Source organism: Dipodomys spectabilis, unplaced genomic scaffold (assembly GCF_019054845.1).
Source record: "Dipodomys spectabilis isolate Male_0828 unplaced genomic scaffold, ASM1905484v1 ptg000032l, whole genome shotgun sequence".
Lineage (NCBI taxonomy): Eukaryota > Metazoa > Chordata > Mammalia > Rodentia > Heteromyidae > Dipodomys > Dipodomys spectabilis.
The window spans coordinates 33,740,962-33,761,007 of record NW_024870709.1 but is presented as its reverse complement, the minus strand read 5'-3'; the positions used below and the strand labels follow the sequence as shown (position 1 = coordinate 33,761,007).

At 36.4% G+C, this 20,046-nt stretch overlaps 1 protein-coding gene across 4 annotated transcripts in view; it reads right to left on the bottom strand.

Annotated features, from left to right (window-relative positions):
• The window catches only part of Gramd1c (GRAM domain containing 1C), a 62,878-nt gene continuing 42,832 nt past the window's right edge, over nucleotides 1–20,046 (bottom strand). For all 4 annotated transcript variants that reach the window (XM_042676989.1, XM_042676990.1, XM_042676992.1 and 1 more), the window contains 9 exons: nucleotides 14,818–14,955; nucleotides 12,520–12,638; nucleotides 9,843–9,985; nucleotides 8,779–8,882; nucleotides 7,238–7,411; nucleotides 6,193–6,250; nucleotides 3,118–3,228; nucleotides 2,774–2,879; nucleotides 1–1,150 (listed from right to left, as the gene is read on the bottom strand). In XM_042676989.1, coding sequence (XP_042532923.1) covers nucleotides 1,070–1,150; nucleotides 2,774–2,879; nucleotides 3,118–3,228; nucleotides 6,193–6,250; nucleotides 7,238–7,411; nucleotides 8,779–8,882; nucleotides 9,843–9,985; nucleotides 12,520–12,638; nucleotides 14,818–14,955 — 1,034 coding nt within the window. In that variant the 3' untranslated portion in view covers nucleotides 1–1,069. The remainder of the gene's footprint in view (nucleotides 1,151–2,773; nucleotides 2,880–3,117; nucleotides 3,229–6,192; nucleotides 6,251–7,237; nucleotides 7,412–8,778; nucleotides 8,883–9,842; nucleotides 9,986–12,519; nucleotides 12,639–14,817; nucleotides 14,956–20,046) is intronic.

Sequence of the window (20,046 nt, the reverse complement as noted above, 5' to 3'; positions counted from 1 at the left end):
GCTAAGGGACAACGTCCAGGCCCTGAGTTCAAGCCCCAGTTCTAAGCACAAAACAACAACAAAAAAAGCCTCAGCTTATGTCTCACAACATCAGTCCGTAAACTTGTGTTGGGACATGCATTTCCCAAAAGTTTTTAAGAACTATAAAGTTTGTATCTGACTTATAACTAAGAACAGACAATATATACACATTATACATACAAGCATAAAGAATGAAATCAATACATAACTAAAAGTAATACACAAATTATTTTCAACAAGATAAATCACTTTCTTTATGAAAGACTGCTAAGCTGAATTCAAGCTTAGTTCAAAGATGTATTTGATCTGTCACTAAATGCCCAGATTTTAACATACTCTGGTTTTATAACTTAAGAAGCTGGTTCTTCATTTTCAGCACTAGTGTCCCACACATTTTTTTTCCTAAATTACTTCTTCTATTTTTTGATATATGAAAAAGATCACCTCACTTCTGCTGTCTAAATACAAAAATAACCATTTCTCTCATAAAGATACATATAGCTGAAGAATCTTTCTGATAACAATTATCAACATGCAGATTCAAAAGGTTTAACTATTAAATTTGCATGCTAAATAAATAAAACATCACAATATTTACAAGAAACAAACCTAATAATGTTGTAAAAACCAATCCTTTAAAATTATTAAGAGGGGTTTTTTTTGTATCTACTATAACACAATCTATGGAAAACATGGTCATTCAGTGCTGACAGACAAATTTAAAGCATAAAACTTTAAGCCTCACCATAGAAAAGAAGCTGTACTACTCAATTCAAAAAGAGTCTCCTTTTCTTTTTGTATCTCAGATTTTCAACACCAGAATGTATTTCATGGTTCACTGGAGAAATTCACAGTTTAAAAATATCCATAGGAAGTAGAAGAATAGATTTGGGAAGCTATCAGAGAATAATTATCAAGTAAATGTTATTTAAAAGACTGCTGGCATTAGAAATTCCAAGAAGAAAAGAGTGGAAATAATAACAATTAAAATCCTTCATCCTGTTTTGTTTTAGTTCCTGGTATCTCCAATGTTTTAGTCTTAAGATCACTAGCTTTCAACAGCCATGCCAGTCTTGTTCTTATTGAGTAGATCGAAGGTTTTCTGAAGCATAATAAGTGAGCTCTTAAGCTGCAAAGAAAATTAAATTTGAAAATCAGATTTTTACATTTTTCTGGCTTTATGCCAAAAGTTTACAACTGTGTTTGATCACAGTTTGATCATAAATTTTTGTTTTTGCCAAAATCTAAGTCAAACAATATAGAACACCAAATTCCTTTCATTTTTCCTCTTTATTTGGCGCTTCTGGGGTTTGAAATCAATGCCTTGTACTCAGTAAGCAAACATGCTACACTTGAGCAACGCTCCCAAGCCATAGAACTCTAGTGTATTTTTCAGATAGGCTGTCAGCTTTTCCTCCTCCCACTTTCCCTCTCAACTTTGCTCCCATCCACCACATGCTCTCCACCCCATACCCAGTTTCATCCCAGCCCTAGAGCAATGAGGCCAAGGGCCAAATGACCATAGCCTGAAATCCCAACAGTGAGCCTAAATAAGTCTCTCATCCTTTGTTATTCTCAGTATTTTGTCATATCATGACAGCTGACATCTAAATAATAGAAATGGTAAGAAGTCAGAAGAGTCATGGAGGGCAGAAATCACCAACTATACAAATGATGAAAGTTCTCAGAATTACAGAGCACTAGAGAATCATACTCAAAACCCTGATAATAGACTCTAAATTCTAATCTCAACCCTGAAAGCCAAAAAGAAAAAAAAAAAAGAGAAATGCCTTCCAAGTTCTGAAGAAACATTACTTCCCATCTAGAACTCTATCCGCCACCAAACCATTAAGCTAGGTAAAAAGTAGCATTTTTTTTTCTTCAGACAGTTGAACTCTTCAAATCATAAGCAGCTATTTAAAAAAGGTGTGCTTCATTAAAAGAAGATAAGGGTTGGGACCCAGCTCAGTGGTAAAGCACCTGCCTAGTATGCCTGAGTCCCTGAGTTCTATTCCCAACATAGCAAAAAGAAGAAAAAAAGAGAAAAGGAAACGAAGGAAGAGAAACACGGGAAGCAGAGAAGGCACCAGGAATGCCGGCACGGTATCTGTGTAGCCAGCATAGAGAACCTCAGGATCTAATGAGCCAATCAGAAGGCTCTATCAGTGAATAATGTTTCTGATGGGATTTTAAAACAGAATTAGGAGATAAAAATGTTTATATAATTAATGCTGGCAAAATTAATACACTGATATGGAATTCAAAACACTGCCAAAATCATAGGCAATTAGAATATCTAACTTGGTCAAAACAAAGCAAACATTGAGTATTCATCTAACCAAAATTAATGTTAAACTTCATGGAGAGAATGATAGGAATTGGAAATGTCCAAAAGTGGAAGTGAGGAAGAAAATTACATCCTTTTTTAGAATGAAAAATCATGAAGAATCAATCACATACATGCTTGTTAATACAGAGAAACACAAAAGAATAATCTAAGTGTATTTATTGTCATTGGGAAAGGAATGGCAGAAGATGCTAGGATCACCATTTTTCTGAACAGACCTATACAACAAAACTTCACTTTTCAAGTGATGAAGTGATTTTCACTTTAAAAATAAAACTTAAAAAGCAGATGGGTGGAGAGGATTAACTTTCTGCAAATAATGTAGTAAACATTCTCTCCCAACCAGAGAAACCCAGTCACATGTATTCAGAGGTGCGGGGTCCTGTAAGGCAAAGGTTTATATACCTGCTCTAGCATCAGTATGGAATCTTGAAGTACCCCTTTTAAACGATGGGCTTGATCTTTGCTCTTTTGAATATTTTCTGTTCTTGAGACCATATCAGAGACCAAACTGGAAGAAAAATATTATCTTCAAAATCAAGTATAGCTTCTGATCTTTCATTTCCAAAACTTATTGCATCCCCCAAATTGCAAACAAAGCATGACATTAAACAAATAAAAAAAGCCATTGTGACTATAGAATAGTTGTTAGCTGACCAGAATTTCTGAAACTGGAATTTGATTTTCTGTAACTGAAGAACTGTTGAAGTAATGTGGTTAAAAAAAACAATAGGGAAGGAGCTACTTACTTTAATGATTTCTCTTCTTGGAGATGGAGACGGTAAAAGGACTGAGCAGCATATTCTATTTTTGACAACTTCATAAACAGTGTCACATTCAACAAAACCAGAAACAGCAAACTAGACAGAGCAAATGAAACCTGGTTAATCCATATATCCAGACTTGGTGCATTGATAATGCAGAATACACATGCAAACCAGGTGGGGGAATACACCCCTGTACTCCCAGCAATCCAGTGGTGGTAGGAAGAGGAAAATAAAGACTCTGAGGCCAGCAAAGGCTGGACCTTGTCTCAACATACCTGTCTCCCCTCATCAAAAAAGGAAAAACTATAAATTTATTTATACATGAAAAAGGTTCAGAAATGTATGTTATCTAGAATGTTGTTCAGTTGTTAAATTTTCCACATTTTATTATATTATTACGTGCATGTTAAAGAAAAGGATGGAAAGTAAATTAGTCCTTGAATGTGTTGGGCTTGTTTCCTACAATCTTTTCTCTTTGCTTCAATCCAAGCCAGTGTTGCTGTGCGACCACCAGCTTAGAAATCTATCGAGTAAGCTTTCAGATCTATTTTGGGTACTTTGGCTCAAGCAATTACATACCCATAATGCTGCATTTCAGAAAGGAAATGAAGATCGATATGGAGCTGATCTTAGGAAGATCATGACCTAACTCTTATTCCCAGTAGAAACTGAAATTTTTCTTTTCTTTTTTTTAACTATTCAGCAATACTTCTTTTTCTTGCTCATCGTGGACAAAATATCAATCCTAAATATACACTAATGATGTCAAATACAAAAATTTATGCTAAATAAATTTAATGTACAGTATTGGTTTTCACAGCAGCCTTGCAAGTGAGTAAGTGGACACACCCACATGCAAATACATAAGTAGCATCATATCTTGCTACTTATTTTATTCTGTTAAAATATTTACTTGCCTATGAGTGTGGATGGACAGAAAAACTGAGAGAGAATGAAGGAAGGGGTGACACTGTCCAAAAAGAAATATACTTGGAGGGAGGGAACAGGGGGAGATGAGAAGGGATGGGAAGGAGAAACAAAGGAGGAGGCAACAATGCTTGATAAGAAATGTACTCATTACCTTGCTCATGTAATTGTAACGCCTCTGTACAGTATTTTAACAATAAAAAAAAAGAATTGAAATAAAAAAGAAATATAATCCGTCCCTGACTTATGTAACTGTAACCCCTGTGTACAGCTCCTTTATAATGACAATAAAAAAGGGAAAAAAAAACAGTAACTCAAAAAAAATTTACTTGTCTTTAAATAGATACGTATATTGGAGCTAAAGGTGAAGCTCAGTGGTAGAGTAACTGCCTAGCATATTATTCAAGACCCTGTGTTCAGTCTACACACACACACACACACACACACACACACACACACACACACACATAATTCATCTTTATCCATCAAGAAAAGGATTTAAGAAAAAAATTAAGGGTAACAAAAACATCAAATCTGTGAAGTTATTATGGCACTGAACTGGTATAATGATCAACATTTCAATATTTGAGTATAAATTTCTGTCAAGTAATGCAAAAAAACAAAAAACACCCTGGTATTTGAAGCTGAAAATTGTCATAGCAAACTGAAGGCTTTTAAAAATAAAACTCAAAGGAATCACAAATATTTTGTATATCCTAAAATCTGTAAGAAAAAAGTAGTTCATACAATAACTTTATGCAAAAATATGACTACACATAATGTATCACACTGAGACGACCAATTTGGTTGGAACTATCTTAAATTTCATATAGGGCCATGTAGATATAAGCACTCTAAATATAACTGGCTCTGTAGATCCGCATAATGTTCCCTAAGATTTAGAATGATTGCCATAGTATTTCTTACCCTGTTACTCTCAGACCACTTGCATCAGAATGATCTGGGATGTGTGTTTTAAAATATTGGTGCCTGGATCCATAGGTCAAGACTTACTAAACCATTTCCTGGGACTGGGGCTGAGAAATCTACGTTTTAGCAAATTTTCCAGTAAATGGCAAGAACAACTGATCAAGTAAGTTAAACATATCACTGGGACTTTATCAGCATAAATAGCTAAGATAGGTAGAGACAGACAGACAGACAGACAGACAGATAGATAGATACATACATACATATACATACATAGAATATATATTACACACATATATAAATGAACATTTATATGTTCATTTATGGAACATTTCATTAAAACCTATAATAATACAAACAAAATTGATTAAAAATAAAAACACTGAGCCGGGCACCGGTGGCTCACGCCTGTAGTCCTAGCTACTCAGGAGGCTGAGATCTGAGGATCGCGGTTCAAAGCCAGCCCGGGCAGAACAGTCCGTGAGACACTTATCTCCAGTAAACCACTTGAAAACTGTAAGTGGCACTGTGGCTCAAGAGGCAGAGTGCTCGCCTTGAGCTGAAGAGCACAAGGACAGCACCCAAACCCAGAGTTCAAGCCCCGCGACCAACAAATAAAAAATAAAAATAAAAACATTGGTTCAGTACATATTATGCAATTCTGAAAATCATACATCAGAAATCTTACATAGGACTTTTATATTATTTATTGTGTGATTTACCAACACTTGGAATGAACAAATTCATTTTTTGTCTGGCCTAGAGTTAACCCATGTTCCTGTATGAGCAGTGACACCTGGTTAATAATGGAAAACTATCTTCTTTCACTGATTACCTGAACTGAACATCTTTCTTTTGTGGTCTTTCATGTAATGTGAAATCTCCCTCCCTGATCTATTACTCAGGTACTCTGACATGTAAAATGCTATTGTATTTGAAATGCCATATCCATTTTTTATAGTTAGTATATAGAAAAATGATGGGTTTGTGTTTAGTTCTGTATAAAAATGATGGTTTTTTATGTACTTAGTGATGTACATACAAGCTTAAAAAAATCTATCAGACTAAAACCTGTAAGACTGCTGATTTAGTAGGCCAATATTGGTTATGTTTCTACCCGAATGCATCTGAATTCTTTTGGGAGCTGGTCAGAGATCAATGAAGACACAAGCAACGGAGGCATTCATAAAAAATACTTACAAAAAACTCATCACCACAATAAGAGCAATGTTATAGCTTTCCACTTCCTTTTTCTTTCCTGAAGATCACAAAAGACTGAATTAATGCTGATAATTTAATATTTACTTGAAAATACCTGGAAAATTTATTTCTAAAGACAAAACAACTTAAGGCAGCACATTCTCTTCACTCCTTTTTTGATTTCTAATATTCTAGCATAGTATGAAACAAACAGTGAGAAAACTTATAGAAATCCTTCGAATTGGAGTATATTACAAATTCGTTTACTTGAGTAAGAGATTCTATACATCATGTATGATAGATAGCCAAGTACTATCTCTACAAATCGTTCTTGAGCTGGTTTATATCCAGTACCTCTCTTTTAAACATTTTTCTCACCAGTCACTGTTGCCTAAGCTTTAAATTCCAAAATTAAAGAACCACTAATCAAACTCTAGGTAAACATATTTAAGCTAAGACATCCCTAAAGATAATGTACAGGCGGAGAAGGTGTGACAGCTTTATAGCTCAGAGAGAGTGGGAATTACAGTGAGTAAAAAGTAAAATGTCTTCAAAATTGCAAGTCGGGATAATAAAAGCCAAGTTCCATCTTCCCAGTTTTCCTGAGCTGGCCCTAACAGGGAGTATGGGGAGAAAGGTGTGTGTTGGGAGAGAGGCTAGCTGGAGAGCACCAACAGTCTAAGGGGCAGCTGTAAGGAAATGCTATTCCAATCAGTGCTATGTGAAAAGATTTGGGTACAGGGCTGTTGGATGTAAGACTATTGAAAACATTCAATTTTTAAAAATGCTGTGTAGGGTAACTAAAACAATATGATTGCCCTACACCTGCCATTTTCAATCTCCTTTTTATTTTTCTATAGTAGTAGTAGTCTTTAAGGAACTCAGGGTATGATAAAGATGACCAAAAAGAAGGGGTGAAAGGCAGACCTCTTTAAAGGACCTATCTGATAAACAAGAGGCACCTTATGCTTCCTACAACTAAGCTAACATATTTGATTTGTTCACAACACAGGTAATAACAGATGGCAGAGGCAGTAACAGCTACCTGGATTGCCTTTGGCCTCCAAGCCCATATCTCCAGATGAACGCTGGGAAGAAAGCTTAGGAACTGATTCTGCCATTCGGTTGAATGTTCTCCTTCTCCTTCTGAGCCCGCCGAGTTTTCCAGGCTCCTCAATGGACTGATTTAACACAGATTCTTCCAATAACAAATCTGACTCTTAAGAAGGAAATTATTTTTTAAAAATTAGATATAGGGGAATCATCTCAATGATAAGATACAAGCATTTTATTGTTTGTTTAATCTAGGATAACGTTAATTATTCCTTAGGTTCTTATGGCCTAGAGTCAAACTTTACTCTTAATGAAAAGCTTGGGAGAGTACAATGACCCTGAAATAAAGTTTATTATTTTAGGAAGAATGTGTATTAATAAATGATGGGACCATCAGTGCAAATTTGCCATGTGCTATATCAAATATTAATGTAATGCTTTCATTTATGGAAATAGTCTACAGTCTACCCACTTACATGGGATCATTAGAAAGATTTCTAAGTTAGGTTGTGATACTTGTCTTGCTCAAAGGAAGGAGTAGGGTACAAAAGTTCCAATTGCCAATGGACGTTTGCAAGAAAGGAAGTATAGGTAAAGAAAATCCATATTTTTGTCATTTATTTCACCAATTTTATCACCTAATTATATGTAATTTTATTTTTGTGGGCAGTGGAGATTGAACTCTGGACTTCATGCTTGCTATCACTTAGTGTTTTTTTTTATTCAAAGCTCATTTTTCTAGTGGCCAGACTAATTCTTGAGTTTCATTTTCTTTGCACTTGCACAAGGAAACAGCCATCGATAATGACATTGCCAAAGGGCGAAGGCTAAGAAAATAATCAACAAGCTAAATGGTAAAGCTTTAATTTATCCTAAACTGAATGACCTGCAGCTTTTCTTCAACTAAAACAATTTTCATGTATGTAAGTCATTTCCTCATGTGTATAAAAAGAACTAGCCAAAGAAAACATCTGCATCACTTCCCCATGGATACTTAGGCATCCATCCAGTGGATGCCCAGTGGATCTGCATATGCCCATGGAAGGTGCATCCAAGAAGGCAGGTATGGGCCCTTTACTCTTCAGATCCTAGTGATCACAAAGGTGCTATGCAATCCCTTACTGCAGTCGGTGTCCTGATTCATTGCGGAGATACAGAGTACGGCAGCTCTGAACTGGGTGAACTTAGGAAAGTCACTTAACTATATGTTGTGTTTCAATCTCTTCTGTACTAACATGGAGAAACCACTTCACACAATTGTTATGAATATGAAATGAGTTAATATTAATAATGCACATAAGTCTTTATTATATGTTTGAATATAATACAGCATTATATAAGTGTTTGCTAGACCCATCAAAATTGAAAGTTTTAAAATTGCTCAATCTCTAGAGCAAGGGAAATTGAAACCACTTTAGTGAGTCATTCCAACACTATCTACTGGGTCCTGCTATGAACCTAAATTGAGAATCAATCCATTTTGTTAGTAAGTGCAATCTTGATTAAAACAGATGCATTGAAAACTTTACAAACCAAGCTGTTTGAAATAGGTCTCCAATGAACCCCAGGAATTTTTCTCAATTAAAGATTTGACAAGGCCCCATGGTTGTTTTCTGTATTTCACATCTGTGGAAACTCTAAAAGGATCAGAAAGGAAGAAGACTCTTTATTTAATGATATACTTCAGTTATATTAATATTACAATTAAAGGTAGGATAACATTCCATGGAAAGCCAAAAGGATTCAAATTCATTAAGGTTATAAAAATTTGTTTGCTGATAATGACTCCTTAAAAAAAACTATTGTGAGCTGCTTATAATTTCATCAAATTTTCCTTTTAAGTACTTGCTATTTTATTTCCTTTTCTAGCTCTGAATTTTCTTTCTTAAATAGCAAGTAGGACCCAAATAAATGCTAACTGTCTGAAACATTCAGTATAAAAATACCTCCACTGGTCACACACTAATTGAAAGTTAAATTAACCAAGAATAGGTCAAACATATAATGGCCCATTGCTCTTTAATAAATCAACATGCCTTATATCCCACTGCAGCTGAGTCAACTTCTACTCACCATATGCTCCTCCACCCCTACTTTTAAACAGCGTCATGTGACTGGTTATGACCAATGGGAATGCGAGCACAATTCCATAGCTTTCTCTTTCTATGGCAATGAGTGATACTTATTCTAAATTATGTAGCTCCAGTATGCCAAAGCCTCCAATCAAGTGGTATCCCACCCATCTTCTGACCATACTGATATAAAGCAAGAAATAAAGCTTTGTTGCCAATGACTCACTCCTATAATCCTAGCTACTCAGGAAGCTGAGGTCTGATGACTGCTGTTCGAAGCCAACCCAGGCAGGAAAGTCAATGAGACTCTTATTTCCAATTAACCACCAAAAAAACAGAAGTGGAGCTGTGCCTTAAGTGGTAGAGTGCTAGCCTTGAGAGAAAAAGCTAAGGGACAGCACCCAAGTCATGAGTTTGAGTCCCTGTACAAGCACACAGATGCATACAAAAGCTATGTTGAGTAAAGGCTAACAATTCAGGAATAATGTTATGAAGGCATAACTCACTAATTTTTTCACAGCTTACCTCAGCTTGCATTTCTGTCTCGCAGATCGGATGATGCAGTATCTGTTCAGGGTATAGAAGTAATCATGGTAGGGGACATCATGCGTCAGAACCTCTGCATCTACTATATAAAATTGTGCTTCCCGGCTTTCTTTATAGAGTGTCTGCCAAAACATGATTAAAACGTTTGCATGTACAATTTAAATATTTTATGTTTCTTGGCAAGTTAAACTTATATACTATAATGGCTTCTAAGAAATTACAAAAAATATAAGGAAGTCTATTACTAAGCTAGCAGACTCTCCAGGTAGGCTGTGCTGCCTATGAACTGAAAAAGTAGAAATCTACAGAAATATATATATATATACTACCTCTTGCCATTTCATTATACAAGTGAATAGAGGGAAGGGAAAAGAATCATAATATCTATTCATTCATATATTTTATTAGTTTATGAAAGTTGCAAATTAAAAAGAAGCTAATAATTCAAAACTCAAAGGGCTAGGGGTATAACTCAATGGTAGAACACTTGCCTAGCATGAGTAAGGTCCTAGGTTTGATTCGTCAGCACCATAAAAACTTTTTTAAAAAATTCAAAAATCAATGAACAATATAAGCACTTCACCCAAAATGCATCAAAGTTTCACAAAACCAAACTTCACCAAAAAAAAAAAAAAAAAAAAAAGCACAGAAGTTGCCAAGTGTCAGAGGTTTGCACCTATAATCCGAACTACTTAGGTGGTTGAGAAAGTGAGGTTCACAGTTCCAGGACAGACCAGGCAGAAAAATGCACACAGCCCCTCCCCAACTGACAGCTGGGCATGGGAGTGCATACCTGTTATTCTAGCTATAATGGAAAGCCTAAAATAGGTAGATCGAAGCCCAGGCATACACAGCCTCAGCAAGAAGCAAGACTATCTCAAAAATAATGCATAAAAAAATAGCAGAACACTTGCCAATCAGGCACACAGTCCTGAAGTCAAACGCCAGTACTGCCCCTCAAAACAAACAAATAAGTGGGGGGTAACAAGACACCATATATCACTTTCTGTAAACAACCTAAGTAGCTAATACCTAAACCTTTCTTATGGTAACAACTACTTTTCTACCTATCCTCCTCAGGCCAAAAAGGTTCCCATAGTTATGGAAGAGTCTCCTATACCAAAAACACCAAACTCTTCTAAGGAATGCCATCCTTTTTAACACTGATGAACAAAACTGCAAGAGTGCACATGTTAATAGGAATTTGTACTATACTTCTGAATTGGCCAAACATAAAGCACTCTAAGAATGTGCCCCGCTGGGCATCATAGAGGAGAGTTCCATAGTTATGTTTATGTCTTAAGAACTCATCATCTAGCGGGCACTAGTGGCTCAGCCTATAATGCTAGCTACTCAGAAGGCTGAGATCTGAGGATCATGATTCAAAGCCAGCCTGGGCAGAAGAGTCTGTGAGACTCTTATGGTCAATAAACTACTAGAAAACCGGAGTGGCGTTGTGGCTCAAGAAGTAGAGCGATCGCTTTGAGCTGAGGAGTACAGGGATAGCGCCCAAGTCCAGAATTCAAGCCCCACAACTGACAAAAAAAAAAAAATCATCTTTCCTGTCTCACCAGACATCTAGTAATGTGGGCTTCCCCACTGACATAATCCTGTCAGATTTTATAAGTGTTCCTTACTAAATCTTCTACAATGAAAAAAATGAACATAATCCTCATGAGCTTATCAACTACTTACAATACCAATAACTACTGCGGGTCGTGTTTCACCCCAGGCATCAATTAGCTTTTCCCATAAAACCTCTGCATATCTCTTTTTTAATTCTTCAGTATATCTCTTTTAAAGTAACTAATGCGAGCTGGGTGCCAGTGGCTCACTCTGAATCCTAACTACTCAAGAAGCTGGGATCTGAGGAATGTGGTTCAACTCCAGCCCAGGCAGGAAAAGTCTGTGCAACTTATTTCCAATTAACCAGAAAAAGGCCAGAAGTGAAGGTTATGTCTCAAGTGGTAGAGCACTAGCCTTGAGCAAAAAAAGCTAAAAGACAGTGTTCAAGTCCTTAATTCAAGCCACAGTACTGACACAAAAAATATAATACCTAACATATTCAAGGCTGAAGATGTAGATCAGTAATACAAGGGCTTGCCTAATATGCATAAGGCCCTAGATTCAATCCCCAATGCCACAAAACAAAATAGTTAATGATATTGTAATATCATTATTACACATAAGAACATTCCCCAGGGGTGGGAAGGTGGCTCAGTGGTAGAGTGCTTGCCTAGCATGCATGAGGCCCTGGGTTCGATTCCTCAGCACCACACAAACAGAAAAAGCCAGAAGTGGCATAGTGGCTCCAGTGGTAGAGCACTAGCCTTGAGCTGAAGAGCTGAGGGACAGTGCCCAGACCCAGAGTTCAGGCCCCACAACTGACCAAAAAAAAAAAAAAAAAAAAGAAAACCAAAATCATGTCCCAAAACTCAAAAAACAGGTGGTTTGTTTAACTAGGGTAAAGTTGATTATGGTTTCAAGGACTTGAAAGTCTCATCTCTTTCATCCTATAAATGTTTCTCCTCTTCTTTTTCTTGTCACTTATTTGTTACTTATTGGTTGAAATTGTGTTATAAACTGGCCTCTCCAATAGACATCCTTTCTTTTGCCCACACATGAGTCTTCTGGAATACTGCTGAAAGAGACATACCTGCTTTTCAGTGGCAGCAGTACACTTCCCCGTGAGTGGATTATTAAGGATGATAGTGTAGGTCATGGTTCTCAGTTGATCTCCTGAAGATTCGACAGTCCAAGGGGTAGATACTACATCTAATCACAGCCAACAGGAAACAAATCAATTCTAGAAATTTGAAGCCATGTCTTCAAATGGAATTCAAGGGGGGTTGGGAACGTGGCTTAGTGGTAGAGTGCTAATATGCATGAAGCCCTGGATTTGATTCCTCAGTACCAAATTAACAGAAAAAGGTGGAAGTGGCGCTGTGGCTCAAGTGGTAGAGTGCTAGCCTTGAGCAAAAGAAGATCAGGGACAATGCCCAGGCCCTCAGTAGAAGCCCCAGGATTGGCAAAAAAAAAAAAAATACAACTCTGGGGATCAGTGGTGTGGCTCAGGTGGTAGAGTGCCTTACTAACATGCACCAAGCCCTGAGCTCAAATCCCAGTACCACCAATTTTTTTTTTCAAAAAAGATATACAAGTTTGATGCTCAGGTAAAGGTCTCAAGGGCAGCAATATAACTTGCAATTATGAGTAGATCCTCCTTTCGGGAAAAGCTGACTAATTCTAGGTCTATCTACCTTGTGATGTGTCTATTGGACTTAATCAGAAGCCCATTGTTAAAAAGTATTTTATGATATCAAATCATGGATACAATCATCCATGTTGAAACCAAATATGATTCAGACAACAAACTCAATTTTGTGGCAAAATAAAAACAGTAGGACATGGAGTAGGAGAAACACTAGATCTCACTGATATAGGCAGGAACTCCCTAAGTAGAATTCTAGGGGTTCAGCAAATAGAATTAGCAAATGAATTGCCCCAAGCTTAAAATCTTCTGCACAGCAAAAGATGTTAGTTTCACCCCTCTGTACAACATCTTAACAATTAAAAAAAAAAAGATGTTAGTTTCCCAGCTGAAAAGACAATCTAAACAATGGGAGATCTTTGCTAGAGCTTAATAATCAAAATGTACAAGGAGCGTAAAAAACTAAACCCCCAAAGAAGCAATAACGCTTAATAAATGGGCAAAGGAGTCAAACAGAAACTTCTCAAAAGAAGTACGTATGACCAATAAATATATGAAGAAATGTTCAATATCCTAGTCATGAGGGAAATGTAAATCAAAACAACATTGAGATTCCATCTTACTCCAGTCAGAATGGTCATCAATAAGAATGCAAACAATAACAAGTGCTGGTGAGAATGTGGAGAAGAGGGAACCTTCACACACTTCTGGTAGGAATGTAACTTAGGGCAATCACTAAGGAAAATCTGTATGGAGATTCCTCAAAAAAGAAAAACTACACATAGGACTACCCTATGATTTAGTCATTCCATTTCTGGACATTTATCCAAAGGATTACATGATAGGATATAACAAAAGCTCCTGCATGACTTTGTTTACTTCAGTACTGTTCACAATAGCCAAATTAGGGAAACAACCCAGATGCCCCATAATGGACAAATGGAATTTTTTCTACCTATCTCTCTATCTACTTATACACAATGGATTATGAAATATTATGCAGTCATCAGGAAGAATGAAATTATGTCATTTGCAGGAAAATGGGTGGATCTGAAAAAAAGTCATACTGAGAAAATTAGTTTCGTCTTGAAACTCTGTATAAAGAAATTACATGAGCTCTTGGAGCTGACTTCTTTGACTTCACATGTGTCTATGTGATTTACTCATGATTATGAGCAACAGTAGTCTGTTGTTGAATTATATACAGTTTTGTGGAAATTTACACAATTCTACTACTGATGGATGTGTGAAATGTTGTAGGTTTGTGGCCACAATAAGCAACTACCCTAAACACTGGTAGATGTCACTCTGAGTTCATATGTGCCCACTTCTAATGGCCACACCTAGGAGTAGGGAAGCTGGGTGAGAATTCACAGCTTTAGGAGACATGGCCAAACCATTTGGCAAAGTGGTTGTTCCTATTTATTACTCCACCAGCACCTGATTGTTCCATAACAAGACCTCCCTGTTGAATTATGTTCAATCCAACTGGATTATGTACAATTTGAACAGATATAGTTTTACTTTTTACAAGGTCTGACTGAACTATAAGTAGTATCTACCTAATTATTGGTCACATGAGAATCTGACCAAGCATTTAACTGCTACTTTATAGATCACCAAAATAAAATCAAAGTATGTCTAATTTTTACCACAACTATGTAAGTCAGTTTATATAGATAGCCTCAACTCTCTAAGGATAAGAGAAATATTTTCATCTTTAGGTAAGAACAAAGAACCAACCTATTATATTTCTAGAATTGGCAAATCTCTGCATAAAGCGTGAATTAGTGAAGAGCAGCTCAAACATTCTCTCAGCACTGATATGGAAAACACGGTTGATATAAAGTCTTCCTTTAAGGTCTTTCTCAGGAACATTTTCTAGACAAGCAAAAATATAGACCAAAGGAGAAAAGAAATTAATGAAAGGCAATTTTAAGGTTTTGAATTTTTTGTGCTTTATTTTGTTTGGTACAAAATGATTTTCAAATGTGATTACAATGACCAACATATTGTTGAAAATGATTGGTACAACTTGGGGGTTGGGAAGTGGGGGGAGGGAAAGTAGGAGAAAAATGAGGGAAAGGGTAACAAGTTTGACAAGAAATGTACTTATTACATTACTTATGTAACCCCTTGGTGCATCACCTTGACAATAGAAAAAGAAAACTGAAAAAAAAATGACCAATATATTCTGGGATGCTATTAAAACCCCAAATTTGAATTGTATACATGTACCATAATAATTATATATCTTAGGTACATACGGTTAAGTACATAGGATCATTTTCAATTGTTAAAACCCAAAAGACACAGAAATACATACCTGGAACAAAAGCAACACTGAAACTTACAGGATGGTATCTACTGTAGTAATTAGAAGGTCCTGTCTTAGAAAGCTCAAATCTATAGTAAATAGTACATCAGCAATGGGTGTATTTCTGCAGCACTCACTAGTGTGCATCCTGGATATGTCAAGTTAACTCCAGCTTCCCCAGGATAAGGATTGCTATATTTACAACCTATTCTCAATGCCACATATTAAAAGAATAGGAAATCCTCCTGAAAAGTACTTTCCAAAGCTAAACAATGCCCAATGGAATGCTACATTTATAATAATGATGTTGTAAACTACTGGCCACAAATAAAGCAGTACCTGATCACCTCTCTCACATCCTTGGAAACATTAGCTAGAATTGCTCAAACTTACACGGTACTGACCATAGCACTGTGTTAAGTACTTTACATGTACTAACCTGTCTTGTCTATACTGCAGTTCTCTGAGAGAATTCTCAGAGAGAATCACCAACAGTCCACCATGAGTGACTAATCTGAAATTCCAGTGCCACAGTACATAAACATAACCTCTTTTCATATTTTATTTTTTGTAGTATTGGGTTTTAAATTCAGGGCCTTAAACTCTATCACACCTTTTCAGATAGGGCCCACACTTACCTGACTTTAACTTAGAAGACAATCAAAATGAAAAAAAAAAAAAAGACAGCTAGAAATTTGAGATTGCTGAAATAAAATGCTGAAAAGAAATTTAGCATGAAATTTTAATGACTTACATGTAGACAGGGATTACTCATTATTTCTAGAATTAGCTCCATCAATACAGAATAAAAACTGTAACAAGGGGCTAGGAAGGTGGCTCAGTGGTAGAGCGCTTGCCTTGCATGCATGAGGCCCTGGGTTCAATTCCTCAGCACCACATAAACAAACAGAAAAAAGCCAGAAGTGGTGCTGTGGCTCAAGTGGTAGAGCACTAGCCTTGAGCTGAAGAGGTGAGGGACAGTGCGCAGGCCCAGAGTTCAGGCCCCACGACTGGACCCCCCCAAAAAAAACTGTAACAAAAATCTCCCCAAATTTCAAAGTCAAGCTCTAAGAATTATCTGTGTAAGTCATCTGTCAATCTTTCTCTATGGGATACAGTATAGTTAAATACAAGGTCAATGATCTGCAAATCAGAAAAACTTTCAGCTCCAGCTTCATCCCCAACCATTGCTATTTCTACCTCATTAAATGATTCTGTTTCTATTTTGCCACACGTACAAAGAACTTCGAGATACTGGGTAGATAATGATTCACCTCCTTACAACAATACTACATATGTAGACAAAAACAATTTGCTGCAATTTCCAATAATAGCCCCTTTGGTATAGGAATATGGCAGAGAAATTAGACAGTTTGCTAAGGTTTTATGGGGTTAGTTCTCAGTTAGATTTGAGAAACTGCTTTTACAAACATAGAAGTAATATATGTTCATTGTAACAAATCACTCCAATATACACAGAGAAAGGAAATAACAATAGGTGATTCTATTGATGTGGCTCATTTCTACATGGGAACTGTCCAGATTTGTAATTACATTGGTGGCTTATCCACTTGTTTATTATTTCTCTCCTGCACCTAAGTTCTATGTGACGAAGGAATGTTAATTTTAAACACCTATGTAAAGTCAGGGCCTGGCATATTAGAAATGTTTATTTTTAAATGAGTAAGTTACTAGTGAAAGTGCTGAAAAATCTAGTTTTATTTATGCATTTTTATTTATGCATTTATTTATGCATTTTTTTCTTTAATTTTTTTCAAATTTAGGATATTCCCAAAGATCCTTGTCTTTTTTCTATACAAGGAGCCAATCCAAAATATTGCATTGCAATGTTATTACATATACTATACATATATTTTTGACAGTTTCCAGATCTACTTACTTGTATGCAAAAGAAACAATTTGTCTTCTTCACTGCTAAATCTCCATACATAACATGTTTTCCTTATCCATTCATCAGTTCATGGGCACCCTAGGCTGATTCCATAACTCACTTACTGTCAATAGCTCTGAAATATTATAAGCATGCAGGCATCTCTACAGTAAGCTGACTTTGATTCTTTTGGGTGTACATTCATAAGCGGTACAACTGGATCATGTTTTTCGTTTTTTGAGGAACCCCATACTGACTTCCATCCTTTTCTCTACCACACACGCTCACCAGCATTTATTGTTTGTTGGGTTTTTTTTTTTTTTTGATGATGGCCATTCTGTCTGGTGTGAGATGGGAGTATCAATGATGTTTTATTTATATTTCTTTAATGGGTAAGGAGACACAACATTTTAAATATATTTGTTGGGCACCGGTTTGCCCAGAACTCTTTTTTTTTAAGCATAGAAATATCTATAAAAAGAAGCACTTTTCAATCTTGGTGGGTTCTAAATGGCCTAATCAGGAAGATTATGAAGGTCCTTAAAAAGATGCCTGACTGGGAGGTCTTCATCTAATGTTCCCTATCTAGGCTGCAGATAAACGGCAAATCAAACAGACCAGTTCCTGTTCCATAAGACTTTTTACAGTGCTGTATTGAGTCCTGCTAGGGATACCTGTGTCTCCCAAAAGCCATACCACATGAAGGGCAGATGAGGGAAAATGGAGATCAATCTGCCCACAAAAAATACATTGAAATGCTCCTATTTTAAATAAGAGGATGATGTTTAGCTTAAAGTAATCAGCCACTGATCCAGCCTTCTCTATACTCCCCACCACCCACCCACCTCCAAATCCCTTGGGACAGTTGACCTTTGATATGTCCCATTTTCTCCCTGGTTCACTTACTTCAAAAGTATCTTTTTAATTTTACAATTTTAAGGAATTTTTTAATAGATTCATTTTTGTGTCCATTTGCTAGATCTGACAAGCTTGTGATTTTGGAACCCTCTTAGGGGTGGATTGTAACCTAATGACAATTTAATAGGAAAAAAATATTCTACACACCTTAAGGAAACTAGAAGGCAGAGAGCCACCTATGACAGATAAAGCCAAGAGGGTTTTTTTAAGAGCACCAATAAGAAGTAAACTAATGAGGTTTCACATACAATAGGGAAATTCCAATACTATTATTCTATATTTCTAGACAATTATTTATTTCTACAAAGGTTTTGTGAGTTTTACTCTTGTTCCCTACACAACTTCTCGTTGTTGTTACTTTTCTGGGAACTCACTAGTGAAACTATCTTTTGAGACCCATTCTTACAAAAGAACAGGTGAAAAAGAAAAAAAAAAAATCCTCATTTTGGTGTCACTTACCTGTTTGGCCACTGGGTGCCAGAGGAGATCTTCCTAAAGTCTTAAGTGTGTTCAGGCAGGGTGTAACTAATCCCTGCGCTGCTGGAATGTTAACTGCCCTAATTAATTATTTAGTAACTGCCCTTGATCCTTCCTAGTTATTCCTCCTGTACCAACTTCAATTTCAATAATCTTGCAATTTAAAATTAAAAAGTCATTAAATCCCTACCTAATAAATATAAGCCTGAGTTTAATGGAACTCATAGAAAATATAGAATATAATCTGCTGTAGAGATTCCTTTTAAAAAGTAGTTTTTATTTTTATTTTTAGCCACAGAGTCCTCACCAGAAACATACTTTGCTGGATCCCATCCAGGACTTCTATTTTCCACAATTAGAACACACCTATCTGTTGTTGAAGCCACACAGTTGAGTACTCCAAGGCAGCCCATATTCACATAATTAGGAAGCATGGGGGACGTGAGCCCAGGCTGGCCTTGAACTCATGATCCTTTTGCATCACCCTCCAGAGTGCTAGGATTACAGACAGGCACCAGCACACCTGGCTATCTACTCTTCTTCCCAGACCTAGATGCCTACAGAGCTGATGCTCTTCTAGAATCCATCTTCCCTCCCCCTGGGGAGAAAGGTGGCTACCTTCTGCGGCTAATGGTAAGTCTACCTCATCCTTCAGCTCCACAGTCCATGTACCTTTACCACACACACACACACACACACACACACACACACACATACACACAGCGTCTCTAATGTCAATCTAGAATGAAGCAAAATCTTTATTGATCTTCTAAAACCAAATACGTCGCTTTTAATGCCAAGTGGAATGTTATCATTTGTCTCTGTAATAAATTTCAACTAGAACTGTTCTTCTGAAAGTGAGTTCAAATCAAATGGAATGCTTGTTAATTAAAGGAGTTGACTATCATTTCAAATTTTAAATCCAGAAGTAATTATGATCTGTCTCTGCTCCTGCTTTCAAAAACTCATGCCATTATTCTACAACATAACCACAGTTCTGCACACAGAGCTGAATCCTTTTCAGAATAACATCAATGAGTAATTTAAAAAAAACAAAAAGATTTCCAGAAGGAAATCTTTTTATTCCTTTCTGGAAGCAATCTAATAATTTAATATTCATTTCAGGATATGCCCCTATCGTGACTATTTTTTGCATTTATAACTGTACCAAAACAAAACAGATATAGACTAATCTTTGCTAAGGTGCCTTTAAAAACTGAATGGAGGTTAAGAAGAAAGAACTAGGGGAGTATTTGCATTAAAGTGAAAAGAACACTGAGCTAAGAAACCTTGTCTAGAATTAATTCCAGTTTGTGTAGTTAACTAGCTGCATGCTTTTGATTAAAACCCTCCAGGTCTTATTCTTCCT